At 44.2% G+C, this 22,827-nt stretch overlaps 1 protein-coding gene across 1 annotated transcript in view; it reads left to right on the top strand.

Annotated features, from left to right (window-relative positions):
• ATP6V0A4 (ATPase H+ transporting V0 subunit a4) overlaps positions 1 to 22,827 on the top strand; it is a 51,209-nt gene that overhangs the window by 11,118 nt on the left and 17,264 nt on the right. Inside the window, exons 5-15 of the mRNA XM_050945601.1 lie at positions 1,164 to 1,289; positions 1,677 to 1,771; positions 6,006 to 6,132; positions 6,828 to 6,910; positions 12,328 to 12,421; positions 14,537 to 14,749; positions 15,449 to 15,599; positions 15,895 to 16,034; positions 16,630 to 16,787; positions 18,645 to 18,738; positions 21,422 to 21,540. Of these exons, the coding sequence (XP_050801558.1) occupies positions 1,164 to 1,289; positions 1,677 to 1,771; positions 6,006 to 6,132; positions 6,828 to 6,910; positions 12,328 to 12,421; positions 14,537 to 14,749; positions 15,449 to 15,599; positions 15,895 to 16,034; positions 16,630 to 16,787; positions 18,645 to 18,738; positions 21,422 to 21,540 (1,400 nt within the window). The remainder of the gene's footprint in view (positions 1 to 1,163; positions 1,290 to 1,676; positions 1,772 to 6,005; positions 6,133 to 6,827; positions 6,911 to 12,327; positions 12,422 to 14,536; positions 14,750 to 15,448; positions 15,600 to 15,894; positions 16,035 to 16,629; positions 16,788 to 18,644; positions 18,739 to 21,421; positions 21,541 to 22,827) is intronic.

Genomic DNA, 22,827 nt, shown 5'->3' on the forward strand with positions numbered 1-22,827 from the left:
GAACAGAGAGGTTAAATAACTTGCTCTCTCACATACCCAATTAGCAGCAGAAAATCAGACTCCTGACTTCCAGTCACGTATTTTCTCCACAGAGTTGATCAGAGACAAAATTTATTTATTCCAGGCCTCCTGGTGTACTGGGAGGGTCTTCTGAGGTTTAATCCACTTGCTCTTCTTTTTTAAAATGTTTTGTGTCTATAGACTTCCCCTTTTATACCATTTGTTCTCTACCCTGTTTTAACTGCCAGCCATGTCAGTAGAAGCCTTTACCAGACTACCAGGGCTGTTTGCACTGAAGTGAAACCTGGTGCTGTGACCACTACGTTCAGAGCTGGATTATCTCTTCTTGAAGAGTTAACGGCTAGGTTGAAACATCTGACTGTTTCAGCACATTGGCTACGGCTGGGGTTTTCAAAGAGCCTAAGGGAGGCAGGCAGTTCTTTTAGACCCCTTTGAAAATCCCAGCAAAGGCCTATTCATGACCTATTCCCCGTCATGAAAACCGCCATGGTTTCATAGGAAAGAATAGCCTTTTGCTATGTTAATTTTGCCTGTGGAGATTAGCAGTGATGATTGGAGGAAACTTGATTTGTTGAATATTGGTAAATGGGTACCTCAAAGTTTTAGATCTTATTCTGTAAGGGTGCCATGAGCCCTCTATCCCCATTGAAGTCCGTTGGGAAATCTGGGAGCTGAAGCTGCTCTGAACTTCAGAAGTTGCATTCAGCACCTTGCTGGTTTGGGCTATGATGTGTCCTAAAAGAACCTATTGACTCAGAAGCACAGAGTTTGTTTGCTTTTAATCCAACTGGAAATGAAGTTTAGAAACTGATTGGTTTTAATCAAGATTGATTGTCAGTGTCTGAGAAGAGACCATGATCTATCTTCACGTAGAATGATGGTCTGCTGGCTTGCCTAATTTAGTGCCTAAATATAACTTTGAGTCACTGCATGTAACAGAGAGGGTGGCAGGGGGAAGGTTAGTGGTTTGATAGCTTTGTGCATATACCTAAACAGCCGATGAATATTTTTAAGTGTTCATTGCACAATCAGACATGTCTGCCCATATTATTTTACAATCCTTTTGACAGGGATGTGGCAACCTGTAAAAGAATAACTGGGCCTGTCTTGCATCTTTCCTGTTTTGTTTTGGTTGTAAACAGACAGTTCTGGAGAAACTGGAGGGTGAGCTGCAGGAAGCCAATCAGAATCAGCAAACCTTGAAACAGAACTTTCTAGAACTGACTGAACTAAAACATCTCCTGAAGAAAACTCAGGACTTCTTTGAGGTGAGAGTTCTTCAGTTCTGTCCGCTTTGTCCTTCTTTCTTGTTCGCAGAGGGGTTGATGAATTTTTAAGTTGTTTATGCTTTTGGCTTTATTTTTGAGGGGGGTTAAAAAGACTCCAGATTTCCTTTATTGCAGATTTGAGGTCAAATTTTCCAAAATGTCTTGGTGAACCTAAGTCTCTTTGGGTCTCAGGCTTCTCAGTGCCTATCTCATGGGCTCCTAAGTCACTTAAACTCTTGAAAATTTGACACTTGGTCTAGCTCTCTGTAGAAAACTGTCTTCAGACAAACAGTAGCAACAGTAAAGATGTGACAACAGTTAAATACATTGGAATATGTTAGTGTTTTTTAAATAATTTCAAAAGAAAATGTTGATTTCTGCTTTCAGACAGAAACCAATCTACCAGATGATTTCTTCAACGAAGACACTTCTGGTCTGTTGGAATTAAGAAGTACTCCTGCCTCAGTGGCTGCAAAGTTGGGGTCAGTGTGACTATAGGCTTATAGCTTTAATAAAGCCAGTGCAAATATACCCTTCCCTTTTACTTCCACCAGCATTAATAAGCTGGTTTCGGCACCGTGACCCAGTCTTAGAGGCTTGCTGAATTCAGTTCCTATCTTCAAATAGCTTAGTACAGGCTGCTTTTCCGTCTCTTAATTGTAACTCATTGATTAAAATGAAAGCAACATTAGTGTTTTGAAGGAGACAATAGATGATTAAAAAACTGATCTTTATGGCTCAGAGTATTGCTAAATGGGATGGACAGCCTTTCAGCTCCAGGTCACTGGTTCAAATGTGCCTAGTGACTGAAAATCACTGCCATCTGACAGCTGTTGAGTGGCCTCTGGGAAACTTAGTGAAGAAAATGGAAAGGAGCATCTAGTCTGACAAGTCAAGTGTTAAAGTGCAATTAGGCAGGGCAAAAAAGAATTTGAAGAGCTACTATCAAAAGACACAAAAAGGAATAGCAACATTTATTTTAAGTACATCAGAAGCAGGTAGCCTACCAAACAATCAGTGGGGTCACTGGATGATCAAGGTGCTAAAAGAGCACTCGAGAAAGTCAAGGCCATTGCAGAGAAGCTAAATGAATTCTTTGCATCAGCCTTTACTGTAGGGGAGGTGAGGGAGATTCCTGCACCGGAGCCATTCTTTTTATGAGACACATTTGAGGAACCGTCTCAGATTAAGGTGTCATTAGAGGAGTTTTTGGAACAAATTGATAAATTAAACAGTAATAAGTCACCAGGACCAGATGATATTCACCCAAGAGTTCTGAAGGGACTAAATATGAAATTGCCGAACTACTAATTGTCATCTGTAACCTATCATTTAAACCAGCTTCTGTACCAGATGACTGAAGGATAGCTAATGTAACACCAATTTTTAAAAAAGGCTCCAGAGGTGATCCCAGTAATTACAGGCCAGTAAGTCTAACTCCAATACAGGCACATTGGTTGAAACTATAGTAAAGAACAGAAGTATCAGACACATAGATGAACATGATATATTAGGGAGGAGTCCAACAGGGCTTTTGTAAAGGGAAATCATGTCTCACCAACCTATTAGAATTTTTTGAGGGGGTCAACAAGCATGTGGACAAGGCTGATCCACTGGATATAGCGTACTTGGACTTTGAGAAAACCTTTTACAAGATCCCTTACCAAAGGCTCTTAAGGAAACTAAGTAGTCATGAGATAAGAGGGAAGGCCTTCTCATGGATCAGTAACTGATTAAAAGAAAGGAAACAAAGGGTAGGAATACATGGTCAGTTTTCACAGAGGAAAAAGGTAAATTGTGGGGCCTCTCAAGGATCTGTACTGGGATCAGTGCTGTTCAACATATTCATAAATGTTCTGGAAAAAGGGGTAAACAGCGAAGTGGCAAAGTTTACAGACAAAATTATTCAAGATAGTTAAGTCCAAAGCAGACTGCAAAGAGTTTACTAAGGCATCTCACAAAACTGGGCAACAAAATGGCAGATGAAATTCAATGTTAATAATGCAAGTAATGCACACTGACAAGGCACACATAATCCAACTATACGGACATAATGATGGGACCTACATTAGCTGTTACCACTCAAGAAAGAGATCTTGGAGTCATTTTGGATAGTTCTCTGAAAATATCTGCTCAGTATGCAATGGCAGTCAAAAAAGCGAACAGAATGTTAGGAACCATTAGGAAAGGGATCAATAAGACAGAAAATATCATAATGCCACTCTGTAAATCCATGGTACACCCACACCTTGAACAATGACTTCACTTCTGACTGCCCCATCTCCAAAAAGATATATTAGAATTGGAAAAAGTACAGAGTAGGGCAACAAAAATGATTAAGGGTATGGAACAGCTTCGGTATGAGGAGAGATTAATAAGAATAGGATTGTTCATCTTAGAAAAGTGACAACTAAGGGGGGATATGATAGAGGTCTATAAAATCATGACTGGTGTGGAGAAAGTGAATAAGGAAGTGCTGTTTACCCTTTCACATAATACAAGAACCATGGGTCTCCCAATGAAACAATAGCCAGCAGGTTTAAAACAAACAAAAGGAAGCATTTCTTCACACAATGCACACTCAACCTTTGGAACTCGTTGCTAGGAGATGTTGTGAAGACCCAAATTTAACTGGGTTCCAAAAAGAATTAGATCAGTCATGGAGGATAGGTCCATCACTGGCTATTAGGCAAAATGGTCAGGGATGTAACCCCATACTCTGGGTGTCCCAAAACCTCCAGCTGCCAAAAGCTGGGACTGGACAACAGGGGATGGATCTACAATAAATTGCTCTGTTTTGTTCATTCCTTCTGTCATAAACAGATAAGAAAAGTTAATAGCACAGAAGTACTTTATATCTCTTTGACTATAAAGGGTTAACAAGTTCAGTAAGCCTGGCTGTCACCTGACCCGAGGACCAATCAGAGGACAGGATACTTTCAAATCTTGAGGGAGGGAAGTTTTTGTGCTGCGCTGTTAGTTTTGGTGGTTGTTCACTCTGGGGGCTCAGAGGGAGCAGATGTGCAACCAGGTTTCTCTCCAATCTCTCCAATCCAGGCTCTTATAAATTCAGACTAGTGAGTTCTAGGTAGATAAAGCGAGTTAGGCTTATGTTTGTTTTCTTTATTTGCAAATATGTATTTGGCTGGAAGAAGTTCAAATGTGTATTTGGCTGAAAGGAGTTCAAATTGGTATTTTGCTGAAAAGATTTTACTTTGTACTTGTATACTTAGGCTGGGAGGGTGTTCCCAGTGTCTACAGCTGAAAGACCCTGTACCTATTCCATTTGAAATTTACAAAGATAGTTTTTACTGTTTTTTCTCTCTTAATTAAAAGCTTTTCTTGTTTAAGAACCTGATTGTTTTTTTATTCTGGTGAGATCCCAGGGGACTTCACCAGGGAATTGGTGGGGAGAAAGGAGGGAAGAGGGAGAGAGAGGCTGATTTCTATCTGTGCCAGGATTACTTTCTCTCAGGAAGAATCTGGGAGGGGAAGAGAGAAGGAGGGGGGAAGATGCATTTTCCTCTCTGTTTCAGGATTCAAGGGGTTTGAATCACAGTGGTCTTCCAGGGTAACCCAGGGAGGGGAAGTCTGGGAGAGGCAACTTTGAAGGAAAGGGTTTACTTTCCTTGTGTTAAGATCCAGAGGGTCTGGGTCTTGGGGGTCCCCAGGCAAGGTTTTGTGGGGACCAGAGTGTACCAGGCACTGGAATTCCTGGTTGGTGGCAGCGCTACAGGTTCTAAGCTAGTAATTAAGCTTAGAGGAATTCATGCTGGTACCCCATCTTTTTGGACGCTAAGGTTCAGAGTGGGGATTATACCATGACACCTTCCAAAGTGTCTGACACCAGCCACTGTTAGAATTTAGGATACTGCATTAGATGGACCATTGTTCTGTCCCAGTATGGCCGTTATGTTCTTATGACAGATGTGCACGTCACAGAAACCACCATTGCAGTTTACGCTCAGGGCTCGCCTACAGTAGAAAGCTGCACTGAGTTTGAATGAAGTCGAGGCAGATGGCATGATGCTGATTGTGACTTTGCAGCAATGTTGGCTAAGACAAGTCATGTTTGGTACTATGCAGCTAGTCATGGTTAAATCCCCATACAGTGGTGTTTTGTAATGTAGGCAGTTCCAAGGCAATCTTGCTATCATGAAGGCCATTAAGGGTCAGGGCTTAGTTACTCCAGCCTTGGGCTAGATTAAGAGGGAGAGAAAGTCAGGAAACTGAGCTCTGCTCTAAACTTTTGACCTCGTCAGGTTGAGGATGAGGTACATTGGTCGGTCAGTGTGGTGAAACTCACGAGCCCTGCTTGTGCTGTACCGGCTGTGTGTATAGAGAGTGTTTCAGTTTCCAGTCCTGTCAGCCAGGTGCCTTTCACCATCACTATATCCGCTTCACATATTTAAGAAGAGAATGAACCTGTTTCTCTCCCTGCTCCTCTCCCTCCCTCCCCTAATCATGAAACAGAGAGGTGGGCTTATAGCTCCCTAAAAAGTTAGAGAAAAGTGAATGGATTAAGAAGTAAGATCCGTGCTTGATCGTCTCTTAATATAGAGGCCTCACCTAACTACAGGCACACTTGTAGCCAGGGTCCCAGGTCGGATTTGAATGTAAATACATAGACTATGGAGCCTCAATGATTATAAAACCCAGTGTGGCACGTGTTCAAAAATATGCCTGCCATTTATCTGTCTTGTTCACGCTGCCTAGATTCACAGCAGGCGTAATAAAAAGGGAAAGGATGGTGCCTTTTGAGCGTTTACTGTGGAGAGCCTGCAGAGGAAACATCTATTTGAGATACACTGAAATGGACACTGCCCTGGAGGACCCTATTACGGTAGGTATACTCCTGCTTCACCTCCTTCCCACTTTATATGCGCGCACACACACCTTTAGAGACACTCAAACTGCCATGATAATCCTCTGCCATTCTACTGTACCTGCTACCTGAGTTAAAACTGGGCAGGTTGGACAAGTATGGGGCTGGGAGGCCCTTTTTAAAACACAACAGATCTTTGTTTTCCCCATTTTCAGTTGTTATGATTACTGTTGCCCATTTGGCCTGAGCAGTTTGCCAATAATCAGGGCCTTGTAGAGTTGTTTTCAATAGGATGAGGACTCATTGTCAGGTACATTCTTGGTGTATTCTTGTTTATTTATGAAAGTGTACACAAAGTTCTGTGTCCCTGAACACAGTAGAAACAAACAACAGTTTTCTTGCTCAGAAATTTCCAGATCTGTCCCTCCAGCAAGCTCTGTGCCTAAGAAGCCCTGTCCTTTGCTTCCTCTGAGGGTCACACTTATGACTCCTGCTGGCATTCTGTCTCCAGTATACACAGCCTGCAACAGATATCCTAGCCCTTGTGTTTGCAACCAGGGGAACCCCTCTAAACAGCATTTTGTGTTTTAACTGATGTTCCTGGAAAACTATTTAAAAAAATGCTATTGAAAAAAAGTGACTAAAAATCTTCCCTTTTCAGTACTGTGCTGTACTTTATGAGCATTTTAAAATCTGCTTGCATTGCTTTTCAGAAGGAACAGATGAAAAAGAATGTGTTCATTATCTTCTATCAAGGAGAGCAGCTCAGCCAAAAAATCAAGAAGATTTGTGATGGGTAAGGCAGGCGGCTGAGAAAGTAGCAATGACTCTTTTGGGGATGTTTACTTGGCAGGACTGGCTAAAGGAGAATGGGAGTAGAGATTATTTCTCAGCGCTCCGCTGTTAGCTCTACCAATTTGCTCCGTCCTGCTTTTTATTTCTGCTGTGTCTAATAATAAAAATATGTATCACCTTGGCATTTTAAAATTAAGGCCCTCAGTTTTCCAAAGTGACTAGCGATTTCAGGAGCCTCAATTTCTCAATTTCTAAGCAGATACCTTAATGGGCCTGGATTTCAGAAGGTCTCAGCACCCACCCTATGAAAATCAGACCCTTATTAGGGTGTCAGAAGAGGGGCATTTCAAAACTGAGGATCCCTAAAATCTCTAATCATGTTTGAAAATTTAGGACAATTTTATTAAGCTTCTGTTTAAAGGATCTAGAGCTATATTTTTAAACAACCTTTCTATATTGAATTAACTGCTGGCTTCTGTGCTAGTCTCTTTAACTGGTGTCAAAAGGAAGCAGTAAAGAATAAAAATTAAAATCTTAATCTTTCCATCTCATTCCCAGTTAAACAAACTTTAAAAAAACTAATCAGGTCTGAATACTGCGTTACTGTTTTATAGCACTCAGTACTGATGGGCTTTGTATTGTGTAAGTCAGATTTGATTAACTGTCACTGAATCCATTTTCATACATAACCCCCCCATTTGGCATAGTTAGCCGAAGTCTTAAGGCTAGCAGATTTTTGCAAGGATGACTCCAAGAAAGAACCCTATGTGAGAACCAGAACTGACCATACCTGACACAGCCATCTGGTGGGGGGGTCTTTTCCTTGGTCCCTAGGCTCAGTTAGGACTGGATCAGGAAGGGGAATTTTTCCAGTAAAGGTCTTTGTCTGAGGAGCTCCAGCTTGACAATCTGACCTTTAAGATCTGCTCCTGCATAATTGAAATCCATGGGAGTTTTACCCTTCACTTCAATGGGAGTGGGATCAGTCCCATACTGGCTGCCTTTACAGCATGCTGCAATAAGCAACAACAAACATTTCTCATGTATGTAACATGGCAATGACTATGCCTGAAGGCTTGTCTACGCCAGGGCTCTCACCGGTGCTGCCACCCAACCCGTTGTAGAGCCAGCGGGAATTTTTCAGAAAACAATTTTAGTAGATATAAGAACCATCATCATTTTGGTTGTCAGTGCGGATTGAGCTCAGGTCCCCAGAGCTAAAAGCGTGAACCTCTGTCCTTTGAATAAAAGGGCTGCAGCTGGGAGCCTAAGGGGGTTAGGTACTCATATCCCATTGGAATTCAAAGGGAGTTAGGCACCAACACCTATACCCTCTACCTCAGAGCTGAAGCAGACTCCTCCTTTATGGGAAGCAGACACTGAGCAGTGGCTCTGTGGACATGCCTGTAGGTTCTCCTAATCCTGTTTAATTTAAAAGTAGAAATGAAGTTGATGGTGCCATTGTAGTCCCTAAAAAAGCAGTTGCTCACATCAGAAAGCCAGCATCATCAGTGCACAGTTAAGCACAACCGTAACAGTTAATATTCTGCAGAAACCCTGGATTGGAATAGCAGGATTTTTACAGGTCCAAATAAGCTTTGATTGGGGGAACAGTATATGGAATGCTTGCACATCCCTCACTTGCAATATGCTTTGCTCTAACTGATAACATTAGTCTGCCAATTTCATGAGCATTAATCCCATGCACAAATTTATTAAAGAGATGGAGGGGTGGGAGCGAGGAGATTTTCCCCTTCCTCTTAAACTGGTGGCTGCCTAGATGCTAATGTGAATGCTAAAATGGATTTATCAGTGTACGGGTTCCTAGCTGAATTCTGCTTCAGCTTTCATAGATGTCTGTCATTACAGCAAAGGGGATATTTAATATGCAAAGGGGCTGTTAAACGATCAAAATAGCATTGCTGGGATAATGTGCAAAATGTAGGAACTCTACAGCATGGTGGAATAAGCTTTCAAGTTGGATTAAAAATACCAATTAAAAGGTGGGCTAAGAGCTCTGAAGCATAAGAAGCTGGAGATAATTAAGCAGGGCTAGTAACCCTGGGATTCTTTTGCAGGATGGTTTGTGGTTAGAGCTCCTGTTCAGAGTGGGTGGCTAGGTAAAGATATATTGTTGTGATTATAGAGCAGTGGCACTCAAACTTTTGCACTGGTGACCCCTTTCACATAGCAAGCCTCTGAGGGCGACCCCCCCCAATAAATTAAAAACACGTTTTTATATATTTAACACCATTATAAATGCTGGAGGCAAAGCTGGGTTTGGGATGGAGGTCAACAGCTTGCAAACCCCTATGTAATAACCTTGCAACCCCCAGAGGGGTCCCAACCCCGGTTTGAGAACAACAAAATTTGTACAGGGGTCAAATATACTGCTGTGTGTTTTGTTAAATTTGCCACAGTTCTTCCTCACGTATGGGCAAGAACTGATTCTGGGAAACATACTGTGACATGCCTTGAGACCATGATGTGATGCACGTTTCTAAATGTCACATGCTGTCTTTTAAAACCAATGGAATGGTCGCTTTACACCATCTGATAATCTGATTATGTATCTTTGTGTAAAAAAGAAGCATTCTCTTCAAGGCATTCTTTTTCAACTGTTTGATTCATGGAGTTATATCTCAATATAACCTTTGTGACATCACCTGAAGTGACAGTGATGGCATGAGCACTAGACATTATGCCATCGCTACATGAATCAAACAGCTAATGACTAAGAAATCTGTGTATAAGTGGAAGCTATCATGTTACCTGACACTCACTCATTTTATGTAGTTGCAAATGTTATCCACTGAGAGAGCGTCGTGAGATGTGTGTCTTGTTTTGTGAGGGTCCCAGTGGACAGCAGGCCAGAAAATCTGTCAGCATACACTACATGAGTTCAACACAAACTATAGCCTGCTCTATGTGTAATTTTTGTATTGGTATAACTGTTGGTGTGATTTTTTTTAACTGCTATCATTATACCAGTACAACTCCTATTGTGGTTACAGTTATTCTGGAATAAAGGTGTTCTATGCCAATATCGCTTATTCCCCTTCCTGTACAGGAATAAAGCCAAGTCTACACTATGCTCTACAGTGACACAGCTGCAGCCTAGCACTGTAATGTAGACCCTTCCTACATCAGTGGAAGGAGTTTTTCAGTCTTTGTAGGTAATCTATCTCCCTGAGTTGCTGTAGGTAGGTTGATGGAAGAATTCTTCAATCTACCTGCTGTGTCTACACCTGGGGTTAGGTTGGCTTAACTGCAGCACTCGGGGGCTTTTCACACCCTTGAGCGATGTAGCTAGATCAGTCTAAGTGTAGACCAGGCCTCAACTATATTGATATAAGCACATTTACACTGGTACGGCTGAATCCAGATTAGGGGAGGTATAGACTTTTGTGTGTGGACAAGGCCTTAGTAATGCAGACCGTGCATTAACTGTAACTATCCCTGTACAGTTAAATCAGCAAAACCCTCTCAGAGTGAACATAGGTTTATCGGTATAAAAGTACTTCTACTGGTGTCAACGCTTAGACTGACATAACTGAGTCCATGCCCCAGGCCAGGTCTACTCTACAGACTTCTGGTGGCACAGCTGTGTCAGCCAGAAGTGTGAAGAAGTGTGGTTCCTGACTAACACAGCTGTGCCATCGAAACTCCCTGTGTAGATGCAATTGTGTAGTGTCAAAATGGCTTTCACCAGTATAGGTTGTTTCACTTGGGGGGTGGCTGCATTCATGAAAGGAGTGCTTTGTTGATATGGTATACAACTATAGCTAGTGCTGCTAGTGTAGGCCTGACCTCAGTCTACAATAACACACAGTACTGTACATTCTCAGTTTTAGTTGTTTACACTAGCAAATAAATATAGAAAACATGTTCTAGACTAACTGGGTTTTATTAACATTTTCCTCAGTGATGGCTCTTTCTTAAGTGGGTCGTGTAACAGCTCACTGCCTGGGGATGTGCTGATTTTGTAATTGTGCTGCAAAGATAAAGGTGAATGACTACCATAAAGTCTTGGTGCCACAGGGACATCTATTGGCTGCTCTGTTACACGATTGACTTTTCAGAAACTGCATTAAATGCCCCAATAACAGCTAAACGGGTAAAATGAGACCATCACTATGCTCTTGAATGAACTCACATAACAAAATGATACCCCCGAAAAAGACAAAAACACCCGATTGCCTGTCGGTGAACAGTTTTTTCACAAAGCGAAACCTCTATATCTGGCCTCTCAGTCCTCAGCCTCAAAGGGAGCCCACATCATTTTCAAAAGATGAGCCTGGAAGCTTAAATTCATGGCTTTGCTAGACACTAAAAATCATGGCCCAAATAGAGACACAGGGTTTATGGCCTATTACAGAGCTGTAACTAGGGATTTTTGCACCCGAGGCAAGGGACAGGCTCTTTGGTGGCAGGTTCCTCTCGAAGGGAAGGACCCGCCACCGCATTTCCACCAAAGAGCTGAATGTGCCGCCCCTCTCCCTTGCCGACGACTAGCAGCAATTCGGCAACGTGTCCCTCAGTCCCTTTCGGAGGGAAGGACTTGCTGCGGAATTGCCTCTGAAGGAGAGACTTTCTGCTCCTGAGGCAAGTGCCTCACTCGCTTTGCCCTCGTTGTGGCACTGGCCTATTACCACAATCTGTAACCCACTAGTGTTAATCAGCCTCTTCACCTGGAATGTTAACTACTTATGCTAAATAACTTATTCCACTTTGCATTTAGCTGTGATACTCTTGAGTACGTTTCCCAGACCTGAAGCAGAGCTCTGTGTAAGCTCGAAAGTCTGTCTCTCTCAGAAATTGGCCTAATGAAAGATATTACCTCACTCACTTTGGCTTTGCAGAAAATGTTATTTTTGTTGCTCTTTAAAATCCTTTCCACTAAGGCTAGGTTTACATGCCAGCCTATGTCGGCAAAACATATGTTGCTCAGGAGTATGAATATTCTACATGAGTTACCCCAGTGTAAGTGTTTCTGTGCATGCTGCTATGCTGGCGCGAGAGCTTCTCCTGCCAACATAGCTTATGCCACTTGTGGAGGTGTGTTCGATATGCTGACTGGAGAGGGCTCTGCTGTTGGTATAGTGTCTTCACCAGACATGCTTCAGCAACACAGCTGTATCCATTCAGTTGCACTGCTGCAGAGCTGCACATATAGACTTGGCCTAAGGAAAATCAAGTACCTTAACTCGCAGCACAGAATGAGAGTCCCGTTTATTGTCGGGTTGAGGGAGGTTCCTATGTATAACTGCGCCTCAGCTACAGTGCTGGTGTATCTCAATGCATGAAGTGGAGATGGGGACCAGTTTTCAAGTAAAAAGAGTGTGCAAATAGTCTTACAAATAACTGTGCATAGTGACGGTAAGTATGACTGGGTCTTTTCCTCCTTCTTCATACTAGGTTTCGTGCTACAGTATATACCTGTCCAGAGTCTGCTGCTGAACGTCGAGAAATGGCCGATGGTGTGAACGCAAGGATTGAGGATTTAAATGCAGTAAGTGACACTAGCTTTATTTAGACCCTGATCCTGTGACTGACTGTGTGCAGACAGACTGGCTTCTGTGATCATGGGAAGCCCAGTTGACAGATGTAGAGATCCACACACAAGTAGGAGTCTGGCCACGTACAGTCACTTCAGAATCAGGGCCCTGGTGGTGAGCGGGGGATCCAGGAATAGCTAATCATGGAATCATAGAACTGTAGGCTGGAAGGGACCTTGAGAAGTCACCTAGTCCAGCCCCTTGCATTGAGGCAGGACCAAGTAAACTTAGACCATCCCTGACAGGGGTTTGTCCGACCTTTGCTGCTGGTAAAATATATGTACCACATTGCATCATCATGTATGTGCCACATACATGACAGAAATTTTTTTTACAAATGTTTTAGAGAGTTTTACACATTTTTATTGGAACTATTTTTTGTGTGCAATAGCATTAGCAGAGGATGGCGATCTCAGCTGCCATATACAAACACTTCACTCCCTGGTCCAACTGTATAGGGATCAGAGGGCACCATAAAAACCTTTAAAAATACCTGAAATAGCTTTTCTGTACCTAAAATGGCTGATCTCTCAGGCCCTTGTTGTAGTAACGAGTCCTGAACCACACTGGAAAGCCAGGGATCTCCCTTTTCCAGTCATATCCACCTCCTGTTTCTAACTTTGAAATTTCAACCCTTAAATCTATGACAGCGACAGAACTGAAAATTACCCATCTTGGGCCTTGGGGGTGTAATTTTGTGAGGAAAATTCCACATTTGAGGGGAAATAAGGAAAAGCTTCTTTCGAAGGTTCCTTTGGGGGGGAAAAAATCCCAGTGGCATTTGACTGATGAGGCTCAGAGGCTGGGAATGTTAGCAGTCATCCTAGTGAAACTGGCTAAGCAGCTGAGTTGGCTAAAGGCACGTGATAAATTGCATAACCGTGTGATATATTAAAAATCCATGCGTTTGTGAGATAAATTTATCCTACACATGACCTTTGCTGATTGAACTCACACTGTGGTCTGTGGAAAGACACCCATCGGTTTGGATTGGGCCTTTAATCTATTTATTTGACTGGTTAGCTGGCACTGGTAATGTCCTAAATAGTCTATGAATTGCGTTGTCTTTGAATCATGCTGAACTTTCCAAAACTCATTTGCTTGGATTGCTTTGACTTTTGTCACCCAGCCCCTATTTAGAACCATGTTAACCTGTAAGGCAGGCGAGTGGCATAGTCAGGATGCCGGGTAAGAACTAGGGGCCTGGTGCTGTGGCTTATGCTCCACTTTGCTGAAGTCCGGATGGGGCCCTGGAAGAGTGCTGTAGTTAAACTAAAACACTCTCCCTCGCCATTTATAAAAACATAGATTTTCCTCTATTTGAAAAGGAGACCGATGCATTGGGTGTTGAGCTTTGGCTTGTTATGTTGTGCAAACTTTCTGTACTGCTGCTCCGTGCAGCACAATGGGCAGCCCTCATTCTCTGTCCTTGTTCCAGACCGTCCCATCTAGCAGTTGGAGATGCAGACATTTATTTGATGTGATATCATCCCCTTTCTAAATGCTCATGTCAGACTGACCCCGTGAGGGTCTCGCTGCTGACTAGGCAGCTGGTCCAGATTTTGCTTTTAATTCTGCTTGCCTCAGCCAGCCAGACTCCTCTTGGTGCTTGTGAGCTGTGGAGGCCTTCTTGAGAGAGACCGAACTAGGGCCTGATCCCACATCCTACAGTTGGTGCCCAGGAACTCCTGAAGGTGTCATTGAGCGTTGAAGGTGCTCAGTGTTTGCAGGAAATATCTCAGCCCCTTTTAGGACCAAGCTCCCAATGAGCAGAGCTTTACATTTCAGGGGTCAGGAAAATGTGCCTTGCAGTATCAGCTACTGAGCTGGAATTAACAGGAATGAAGCTGCGATAAATCCCTCCCCCTCACCCTCCCACAGTATTTCAGCTTTCCAGAGATTGGCATATTGTGTCCATGTTCAGATATCTTGGAATGCCATTATCGGGTGTTTGGCTGACTCATACTAAACACCTGCAATCCTTCCCCAGGCTTCCCTAAAATGTAGCTGGAGGGCACCACACCAAATACGTCCCCATTGCTTCACTATTGCTCCTGCATTGTTTGCAGGTGATCACCCAAACAGAATCGCACCGCCAGCGGCTGCTGCACGAGGCAGCTGCGAACATGTGGACTTGGGGGATCAAGGTGAAGAAAATCAAGGCCATCTACCACATCCTGAATTGCTGTAACATTGACGTCACCCAGCAGTGCGTCATCGCCGAGATCTGGTTCCCAGTGGCTGACTCTAGCAGGATAAAAAGGGCTCTCCAGCAGGGAATGGTGAGGGGCTAAGCGCTGCTTCCCAGCCACTTTGTATCTGAGCCCCCTTCTTGCTTCAGATGGACTCCCAGGACCCACCATAACTTCTTTTTCTTCAGCTAGTTTTTTGGTTTGTCCCTCTCTTTTCTCTTTCTCCTGTCCTTTCCCTCGTCTGTTCTTATTTTTGGCTCTCTAGGCTCTCATGGCTGCTGTCCTCATTACCTGACAGAGATGCTTGCGGCTCAGGCTGGGTGGGAACATCCACAGGTGTGTCTGGACTTGGGCCACATGTGCTGTCATGGCTGAGCTGAGCTCTGCGTTGAGTTGCGCCTAGCACCCAGCAGCATTAGACCCACTCAGAGAAAGGAGGAGAGGGGGGCGGCTGTCATGGAGCTGCTTGCCCCTTCACTTGCGGCTGTGGGAGCACATTTGCCTCCGGGAAGTGAGCAAGGTGTAGGAATGTGCGATTCTGCCCAACACCACTGTGCCCTGAGTCTGCTGGGGCTAGTCGGTCTAGCCCATCTCCTCAGGGGACCTGCTTCCAAGGTTGGGAGACAGTGGGATAAAGGAGTGTATAATGCACACCTGTTGGGGAGGTTTCACTAGCCAAATACTATTCCATGGGCGAGGTTTCTTGGCAAAACAGTATGACGTGACTAGTAAGAACAGGCTAACATTCACCCCCACCATTTCACGTCGGTCCTTGTTGCCTGTTTGCAGGAACGTAGCGGCTCTACCATCTCTCCTATCCTAACTGCAGTACAGTCTAAGATGGCCCCACCCACCTTCAACAGAACCAACAAGTTCACTGCAGGCTTTCAGAACATTGTGGATGCTTATGGTGTGGGAAGCTACAGGGAGATGAATCCAGGTGAAAAGCCACGTGGTTTGCTGCAGCCTGAAAATGAGATCCTGCCAAGCACATGGGTCAGAGGGGAGGGCCTCTGGTCTCTGACCACACTTTGTGATCCAAAACCACGTATGTCACAGCTCAACCAAATTCTCTGCTGGTGCAAATTAGTTGAGCTCCATTAACTTCAGTGAAACTGCACCCCTTTACGCATGGCATAGAATCTGGCCTTCTGACCCTAGTGGTTGATTTAAAAAGCTGATTCCTGTCTAGGTCCTTCAGTGGAACTGAGCTCCTGTTTGTCTCCTTCCATCAGCTCCATACACTATAATTACCTTCCCCTTCTTGTTCGCGGTGATGTTTGGAGATTGTGGCCACGGTGCTGTTATGCTGGCCTTCGCCCTCTGGATGGTCACTAATGAGAAGACACTTTTGGCCCAGAAAAGCAATAATGAGGTGAGTTTCCTAGGACTGAATGCATCCTGCCGGCCTTGCAATGGGTTCCAAAACTCTTACTCAACACTGAAAACATCTAAACCCCAAAATGTTAAATGAGTTTTCTTCTGTAAAACTCAGAGGAGCTAAGAGGCCTAGCTGTTTGGCAAGTAGTTCCTCTGCCTAATAATAACACAGAGGGCCAGATCACCCCAAATACGCTCTAACTTTGCACCTGCAGTTTCACACACCCACATACATGTCTGTACAAAACTGCAGCTGGCATTTGTATGTGCAAATTGGGGGTAAGTTTTCAAAAGTCGGACTGTAAAGTCAGGCTCCTACATCCACCTTTAGGGGTCTAAGTAAATGGCCTGATTTTCAAAAATGTTGAGCAACCAGCAGCTCCCATTAAAATCACTGGGTGTTCAGCACTTCTGAAATTAGGTGATGGTCATTTCTGTAGGAACATCTTATCCAAGCATGAACATCTGGAAATACAGAAGTGAGTGAGTGAATGACTCTGTAAAAGAATTCCTCTCCCGGGGCATGCTGCACAGTGCGAGCATTGTTTAGTTGTGTGGTTGCTTACTTTCCCTGAATTCTTCCCTTACAGATTTGGAACACCTTCTTTGGTGGGCGCTACCTGATCCTGCTCATGGGCATATTCTCCATTTATACTGGCTTCATCTACAATGACTGCTTCTCCAAATCTTTCAACATCTTTGGTTCTTCCTGGCATACCCGCCCCATGTTTAGGAACAACACATGGAAGTAAGTGGTAAATGATCTAAAAACAAAAAGGAAGATGACACATAATGGAACAATATTTTATTCCATGTGAATTAGAAGAGAGACCTGCTGAGGATGAATCTGGGGCTGGGCTGAATCCCTGGGGTGAATTCATGTGTGAATGAACCAGGCTGTATGACTGAATTCACATTTGGACAAATCTCATCTCAAAATCCAGGTTTTAACAGATACTTAAAATAGCTGCTGACTTGGGGAGGGGCTATCATAGGCATAGTGGACTCCATCACCCCGGCACATGGAAGTATGACCTGGCTTTCCCATTCCTCACCTCTCTCACTCCTCCACTTGCCTCCCACTGCACCTTTCTCAGCTCCCTTTTATTCCCAGAGCTTGCCCTGCCCCCTTCCTCTCCTCCTGTCTGTACACATTCCCATGGGCCACATCACTATAACAGGGTTCAAAAAAGAACTAGATAAATTCAAGGAGGATAGGTCCATCAATTGCTACTAGCCAGGATGGGCAGGGATGGTGTCCCTAGTCTCTGTGTGCCAGAGGTTGGGAGTGGGCGACAGGGAATGGATCATTTGATGATTAACTGTTCTGTTCATTCCCTCTGGGACACCTGGCATTGGCCGTTGTCAGAGGTTGTTTACTTATTCCCATCATACAAAAACTAGGGGCCACCAAATGAAATTAATGGGCAGCAGGTTTAAAACAAATAAAAGGAAGTTCTTCTTCACACCGCACACAATCAACTTGTGGAACTCCTTGCCTGAGGAGGTTGTGAAGGCTAGGACTATAACAGGGTTGAAAAGAGAACCAGATAAATTCATGGAGGTTAAGTCCATTAATGGCTATTAGCCAGGTTGGGTAAGGAATGGTGTCTCTAGCCTCTGTTTGTCAGAGGGTGGAGATAGATGGCAGGAGAGAGATCACCATATTACCTGTTACCTCTCTGGGGCACCTGGCATTGGCCACTGTCGGTAGACAGGATACTGGGCTAGATGTACCTTTGGTCTCACCCAGTACGGCCATTCTTATATTATGACAGGATACTGGGCTAGATGGACTTCTGGTCTGACCCAGTATGACCATTCGTATGTTCACTATTAGGCTTCATGGTCAGTATCCAAGAGATACCAAGGCCAATAAATTCCTGGGCTGAGATTCTTTGATGTACCAGAAGTCTCATGCTCCGGGAGCTTGGGAAGCTCTTAAACAGTGCTGGGGGTCTGTCTAAATTATGGCAGCCTCCCCTGGGCTGCCCTGTGGGCCGCAGTACTGCCTGGAACCTCTGCAGAACTGTGTGCTAAGGCTCCAGTCCCACCCCAGTCCTGCCACCAACATGGTCCTTATGATGCTAGCAATTGGGATCCTGAAGGCAGCTTTATGGCAGTTTTTCTCAGTTCCTGTTCTGGGGGACCCCCACTCCTGTTCTGTAAAGCTCCTTTAACTGCTCCCTCCAGCCCTTTTACCTGGTGTGAAGGGGCTGGAATGAGCATGAGGATCTTGCCCCTAGTATCCAACACATCAGGTATAAGTGGATTTGTGACGTTTCTTTTCCATTTCAATGACCATGTGAGCAATCAAAGTGCTGGTATGTTCCCAAATCGTTCAGATGTTACCTGGATGTGTTTCCTCCCAGACTCATTGTAGCTGGAATAGGAGTGTCAGGCCTTTTATATCCAGCATATACATGTATGTGCGTGCGCGCGCGCACGCGCACACACACACACACACACGCACACACACACACACACACACACACACACCCCTTGGGTAAATGAAATGTTTAATTTTGTAGTACTTAGCACTCTTGATAGAGAAACGCCTCAGGCTGAGGCAGTAAGAAACTGCCTCTTCTCTTTCCTTTTGTAGTCTTCATGTTCTTGAAGAAAATCAAGTATTGCAGTTGGATCCAGCAGTTCCTGGAGTCTACTCAGGAAATCCATATCCGTTTGGGATTGATCCGGTAATCAAATCTATTCCCTTCCTGCTTCTACAGATCTAGTTCATCAGCAGCTTGTGTATAGCCTTCAAATATGCAAGCAATCACTCCCGAAGCCACATTGGCCACTTCCTGCTCTTTGCAAGTCTGTTATACCTTAGTTATGGAGTCTTTTATGATGCTCATCTTCAGCATTCAAGATTTTAGTATGATATTTCTTCCCTTCATGCCATGACCAATAGATGGAGGCCCTGTGGTCTGCAGGTATGTGCATAGATTTGGGACTTGGGAAATTCTGAGTCTAGTCCTTGCTCTTCCTGTGAGTCAGTGGATTTAATTTACCCATCTGCATAAGGATGATGATAATGTGTACCTATCTAGCTCATCATTTTGCTTTGAGGATTAACTCCTTGATGTGTGTACAGTGATTTGAACATTTAAAGCACTAAAATGTAAGGATTATTAATGTCTCCAAATTTGAGATATTGAAATCTAATACCCCATCATTACAATTTTGTGTGAACCGGTTTCCTTCATGCTGTGTATGAAATGCAGTTAGCACCAAGTGGTCACTAGCACCAATCTCCCAACTTCCCTTTCAGTCTCATCCAGCCTGTCCCTGTTGGTAAAAGAGCTAGATGTGATTTCATTTTCAAAAAACAAGGCAAAGAAACCCTCAGTTAGTTTATAGCTGCACAGTAACATATGAATGTCCTAAGCCCAGACCTGGAAGTGTAGCTGAGAAGCATTCACTGCAGTTCAAGAAGTGGCATTAAAGTGGGTTTAAGCCACCTGCATGTTCCCTCCCCCACTCCAGGGACCATTTGTGTCCACTTGCTGGTGTAAGTTAGAACAGTCATATGCTTTTATTTACTCTGGCTGCTCATTCTCCCAATGGGCTATACTGGCATCCAAGGATGTGGGGGAAGGAGGGCATAAGTAGACCATGGGCATATTCCACTGGCTGGGCATAGAAGATATTACAGTGGCTTTATATATGCCATCTGAGGATTCCCCTGCCTTCTGGTAACCCACCAGTGGCTGGGTCAGCTAGCATTAGGGCAGGACCTGGGCTTTGCTGCATAATTATTTTTTGTTAATTGGATTTTATTGAAACAAAGCAATTATCCCAGCTACGTCATTTAACTGGAATGTAGATGTGCAGCATACAGCAACACGAAAGCAGACAAGAATAACTGTGATAAGCCCATCAGGCCACTAGATGGCAGCTTTTCTCTCCAATACTGTACAGGTTTAGCTGAAAGTTCTAACAATAATCCTACAGTGAAGAAAGGGACAGTGCCACACATTTCTTAGTGTGTGTGCAGGGTTGTTGTAGTCGTGTCAGTCCCAAGAAGTGAGAAATACAAGGTGGGTGAGGTAATACATTTTACCGGACCAACTTCTGTTGGTGAGCTTGAAAGTTTCTCTCACCTCAGCAACAGAAGTTGGTCCAATAAAAGATATTACCTCACCCATCTTTTGTGTCTACTTTTTTAATATGAACATTTCTATGAGATTTAACCAGTTCACTCATTATAAAGGCCTGGCTTGTTTCTTTTGTTGAGAATACTTTTGTGCAGGGTTAGTAGGATGGTATGATGCCTTTATACCTTGAAGAGAAATACTCATCTTAGATTATGAGATCTGACTATACTGGGGTCTCCTTCAAAATGATAGTATCTCCTAGTCTAAAGCGTGTGTAGCAGCTACTCTGTTACTAGCTAAATAAGTAAATAACTAGTATGTTACTTTCCCAGCAAACCTCCCTTCTCCCCCACTCCCCTCCCCGCTCCTTTTTATACTGTATCTCACATGTGTTGCCTGAAGAGAAAAGTTCCAGAGGAGGTATCTACTCAACATCCTCCACCGTGAAAAATGAGGCAAATAAATTATTTGAATTACATGCAAGGTACTTTTCATCCTTAATTTCTCCCTCGGCTTCAGGGAGTCCAGTGAACCCTCTGATTCTCTTACAGGCTTTCCTGCCTTCGGATCTGTTTCAATGGTTTCCATGACCATAATGGTTCAGCTGCTCCTTTAATGGTGACCAGAGCTGTCTCTCAGTTTCATGCATGAGAATAGTCTTTCTTGAGTTGAAATGAGCACATGTTCTACAGATCACTGTTTCCTCCAGCGAACATGGAGACCTTTTTTAAAGTGGCTGAAGGCAGAAAGGAGATTCTCGTTGTTATCCACCTCTGCTGTCAAGAGAGCCATCACAGTCCAGTGGTGCTGGAACATTTTTATAATGGAGGTGCTGAAGGTGGAAACTATGTATTTGGGTTGTTATTACTACTTCAAGCCAGGGGCTGTGGCAGCACCCCTTGTTCCAGCATCTATGGCACAGTCTAGTAGCTAGTGCATGACACTGGAGAGATCGGGGTTATAACAACACTGGCTTTTCCACTGGCCTGCCATGTGCATGATCTTAGGTCACTTCAGCACTCTGCCTCAGTTTCCTCATCTGTTTAAAAACAGGATAATTATTATCTTGGAAATCTTTGGGCGAAAAGCTTTATATAAGTCCAATGTATTATGAGTCAGAGTTAGATTTCAGGCATTTGGGATTGTTCAAAGTAGAACTAGCAAAAGGAGTTTGATGGCATTTGAAATTAATGGTCTAATGATTTTTCACCTGTCATTATCAAACGAATTCCCAAAAATCCTGCTGTTTTTATCTGTTTATCCCTTCGCTTTTCTGAAGATCTGGAACATTGCTTCAAACAAGCTGACGTTCTTAAACTCCTACAAAATGAAGATGTCTGTCGTCATGGGGATTACGCAGATGGTCTTTGGGGTCATACTCAGTCTTTTCAACCACATGTAAGTGTAACGGTTTCACATGTGCCTTTTAAAGAGTTGCATATGTTGCTGCTGTGGGTTACTCGGCACGGACTCTAGGCCTGTTGCTGCTGCTCATGAATAGGTTCATGTCTTTAACTCCTTCTGAAGCCTGGGCACCGCACCCTAGCCTGGTACAGAGGAAAACCCTGATAAGGATCAAGTGGCCAGAATATTTTATCCTTATCAGCAAGTGATTTTATGTACTTATGTTTTATGTATTTTCCATGGCCTTAGCTTCCACTGAAAGAGATTTGCATTCCTGGCCTTCAGCCTTGCAGAAAATTCTCCCCAGCCCAACATTCCTGTACTGTTCATTTTTATACCACAGCTATTGCTGAGTCAGGGGTCCCAGTAACCGCACACTTGTCCCTCAGCCTAGTTGCAACATGTTTTAGTGCAGCTGGGACCTTGCGATGTCCCTGTAAGTAGGAGAAAGCCTTGGACTATTGTTTGTATCACATCCTCCACTTAGTGTAGACAGCGCTTGTGAGAAAATAAGGCCCAGAAGCCTGTAGGATAACAGGTGGGAAGTAAGGTACATCTGCACTTCACAGCTGAGTCAGAGGACCCGTGTACAACATGGTTACAGTCTGCAGTGCCAATGGGACCTTAGCTGGTGCTCAGATATCATGACAAACACAGTATGAAAACCTAGCTAGGTGAGGAGGTAGAACTGTGTCCCATCACAGGTCTAAGGCTCATAAATTAGGGTAGTAGCCACAGGAGGGCTATGCATAAGGTGACCATAGGTCCCATTTTGGCTGGGACAGTCCCCTTTTTAAACTCTGTCCCGACTGTCCCAACTTTTTTGACAAAAACAGTCATTTGTCCTGTTTGCTCTTCCCAGCTGACCAGGTGGCAAGAGCAAGTGAACAAATGCCCAGTTTACAGAGGAATGTTGGGGGCAGGCGGTGATGCGAGGTGCTGGGCAGCCGGGCTTACAGGGATAGCCCCAGCAGGCATGGGGTTTGGGTGCTCAGCCCCAGCTGCGAGTGGCATGGGGTATGGAGTTCTGGTTGGGGGGAGGTTAGCTCCAGCCCCAGGCAGTGCGGAGCTCAGGGAGTGAGCCCCAGCACTGGGTGGCATGGGGCACGGAGCTTGGGGGAAGGGAGGGTCAGCCCTGGGCAGCGGGGCTGTGGTCAGCTCTGGCGAACCCCATGGGGAGGGGGGAGGGGGGCTCTGGCGAGCCCCATGGGGAGGGGGAGGACAGCTTGGGCGAGTGCCATGCCATCCCATTTTTGCTTTGGGAAATATGGTCGCTACCTG

This window comes from Gopherus flavomarginatus, chromosome 1 (assembly GCF_025201925.1).
Source record: "Gopherus flavomarginatus isolate rGopFla2 chromosome 1, rGopFla2.mat.asm, whole genome shotgun sequence".
NCBI classification, from domain to species: Eukaryota; Metazoa; Chordata; order Testudines; family Testudinidae; genus Gopherus; species Gopherus flavomarginatus.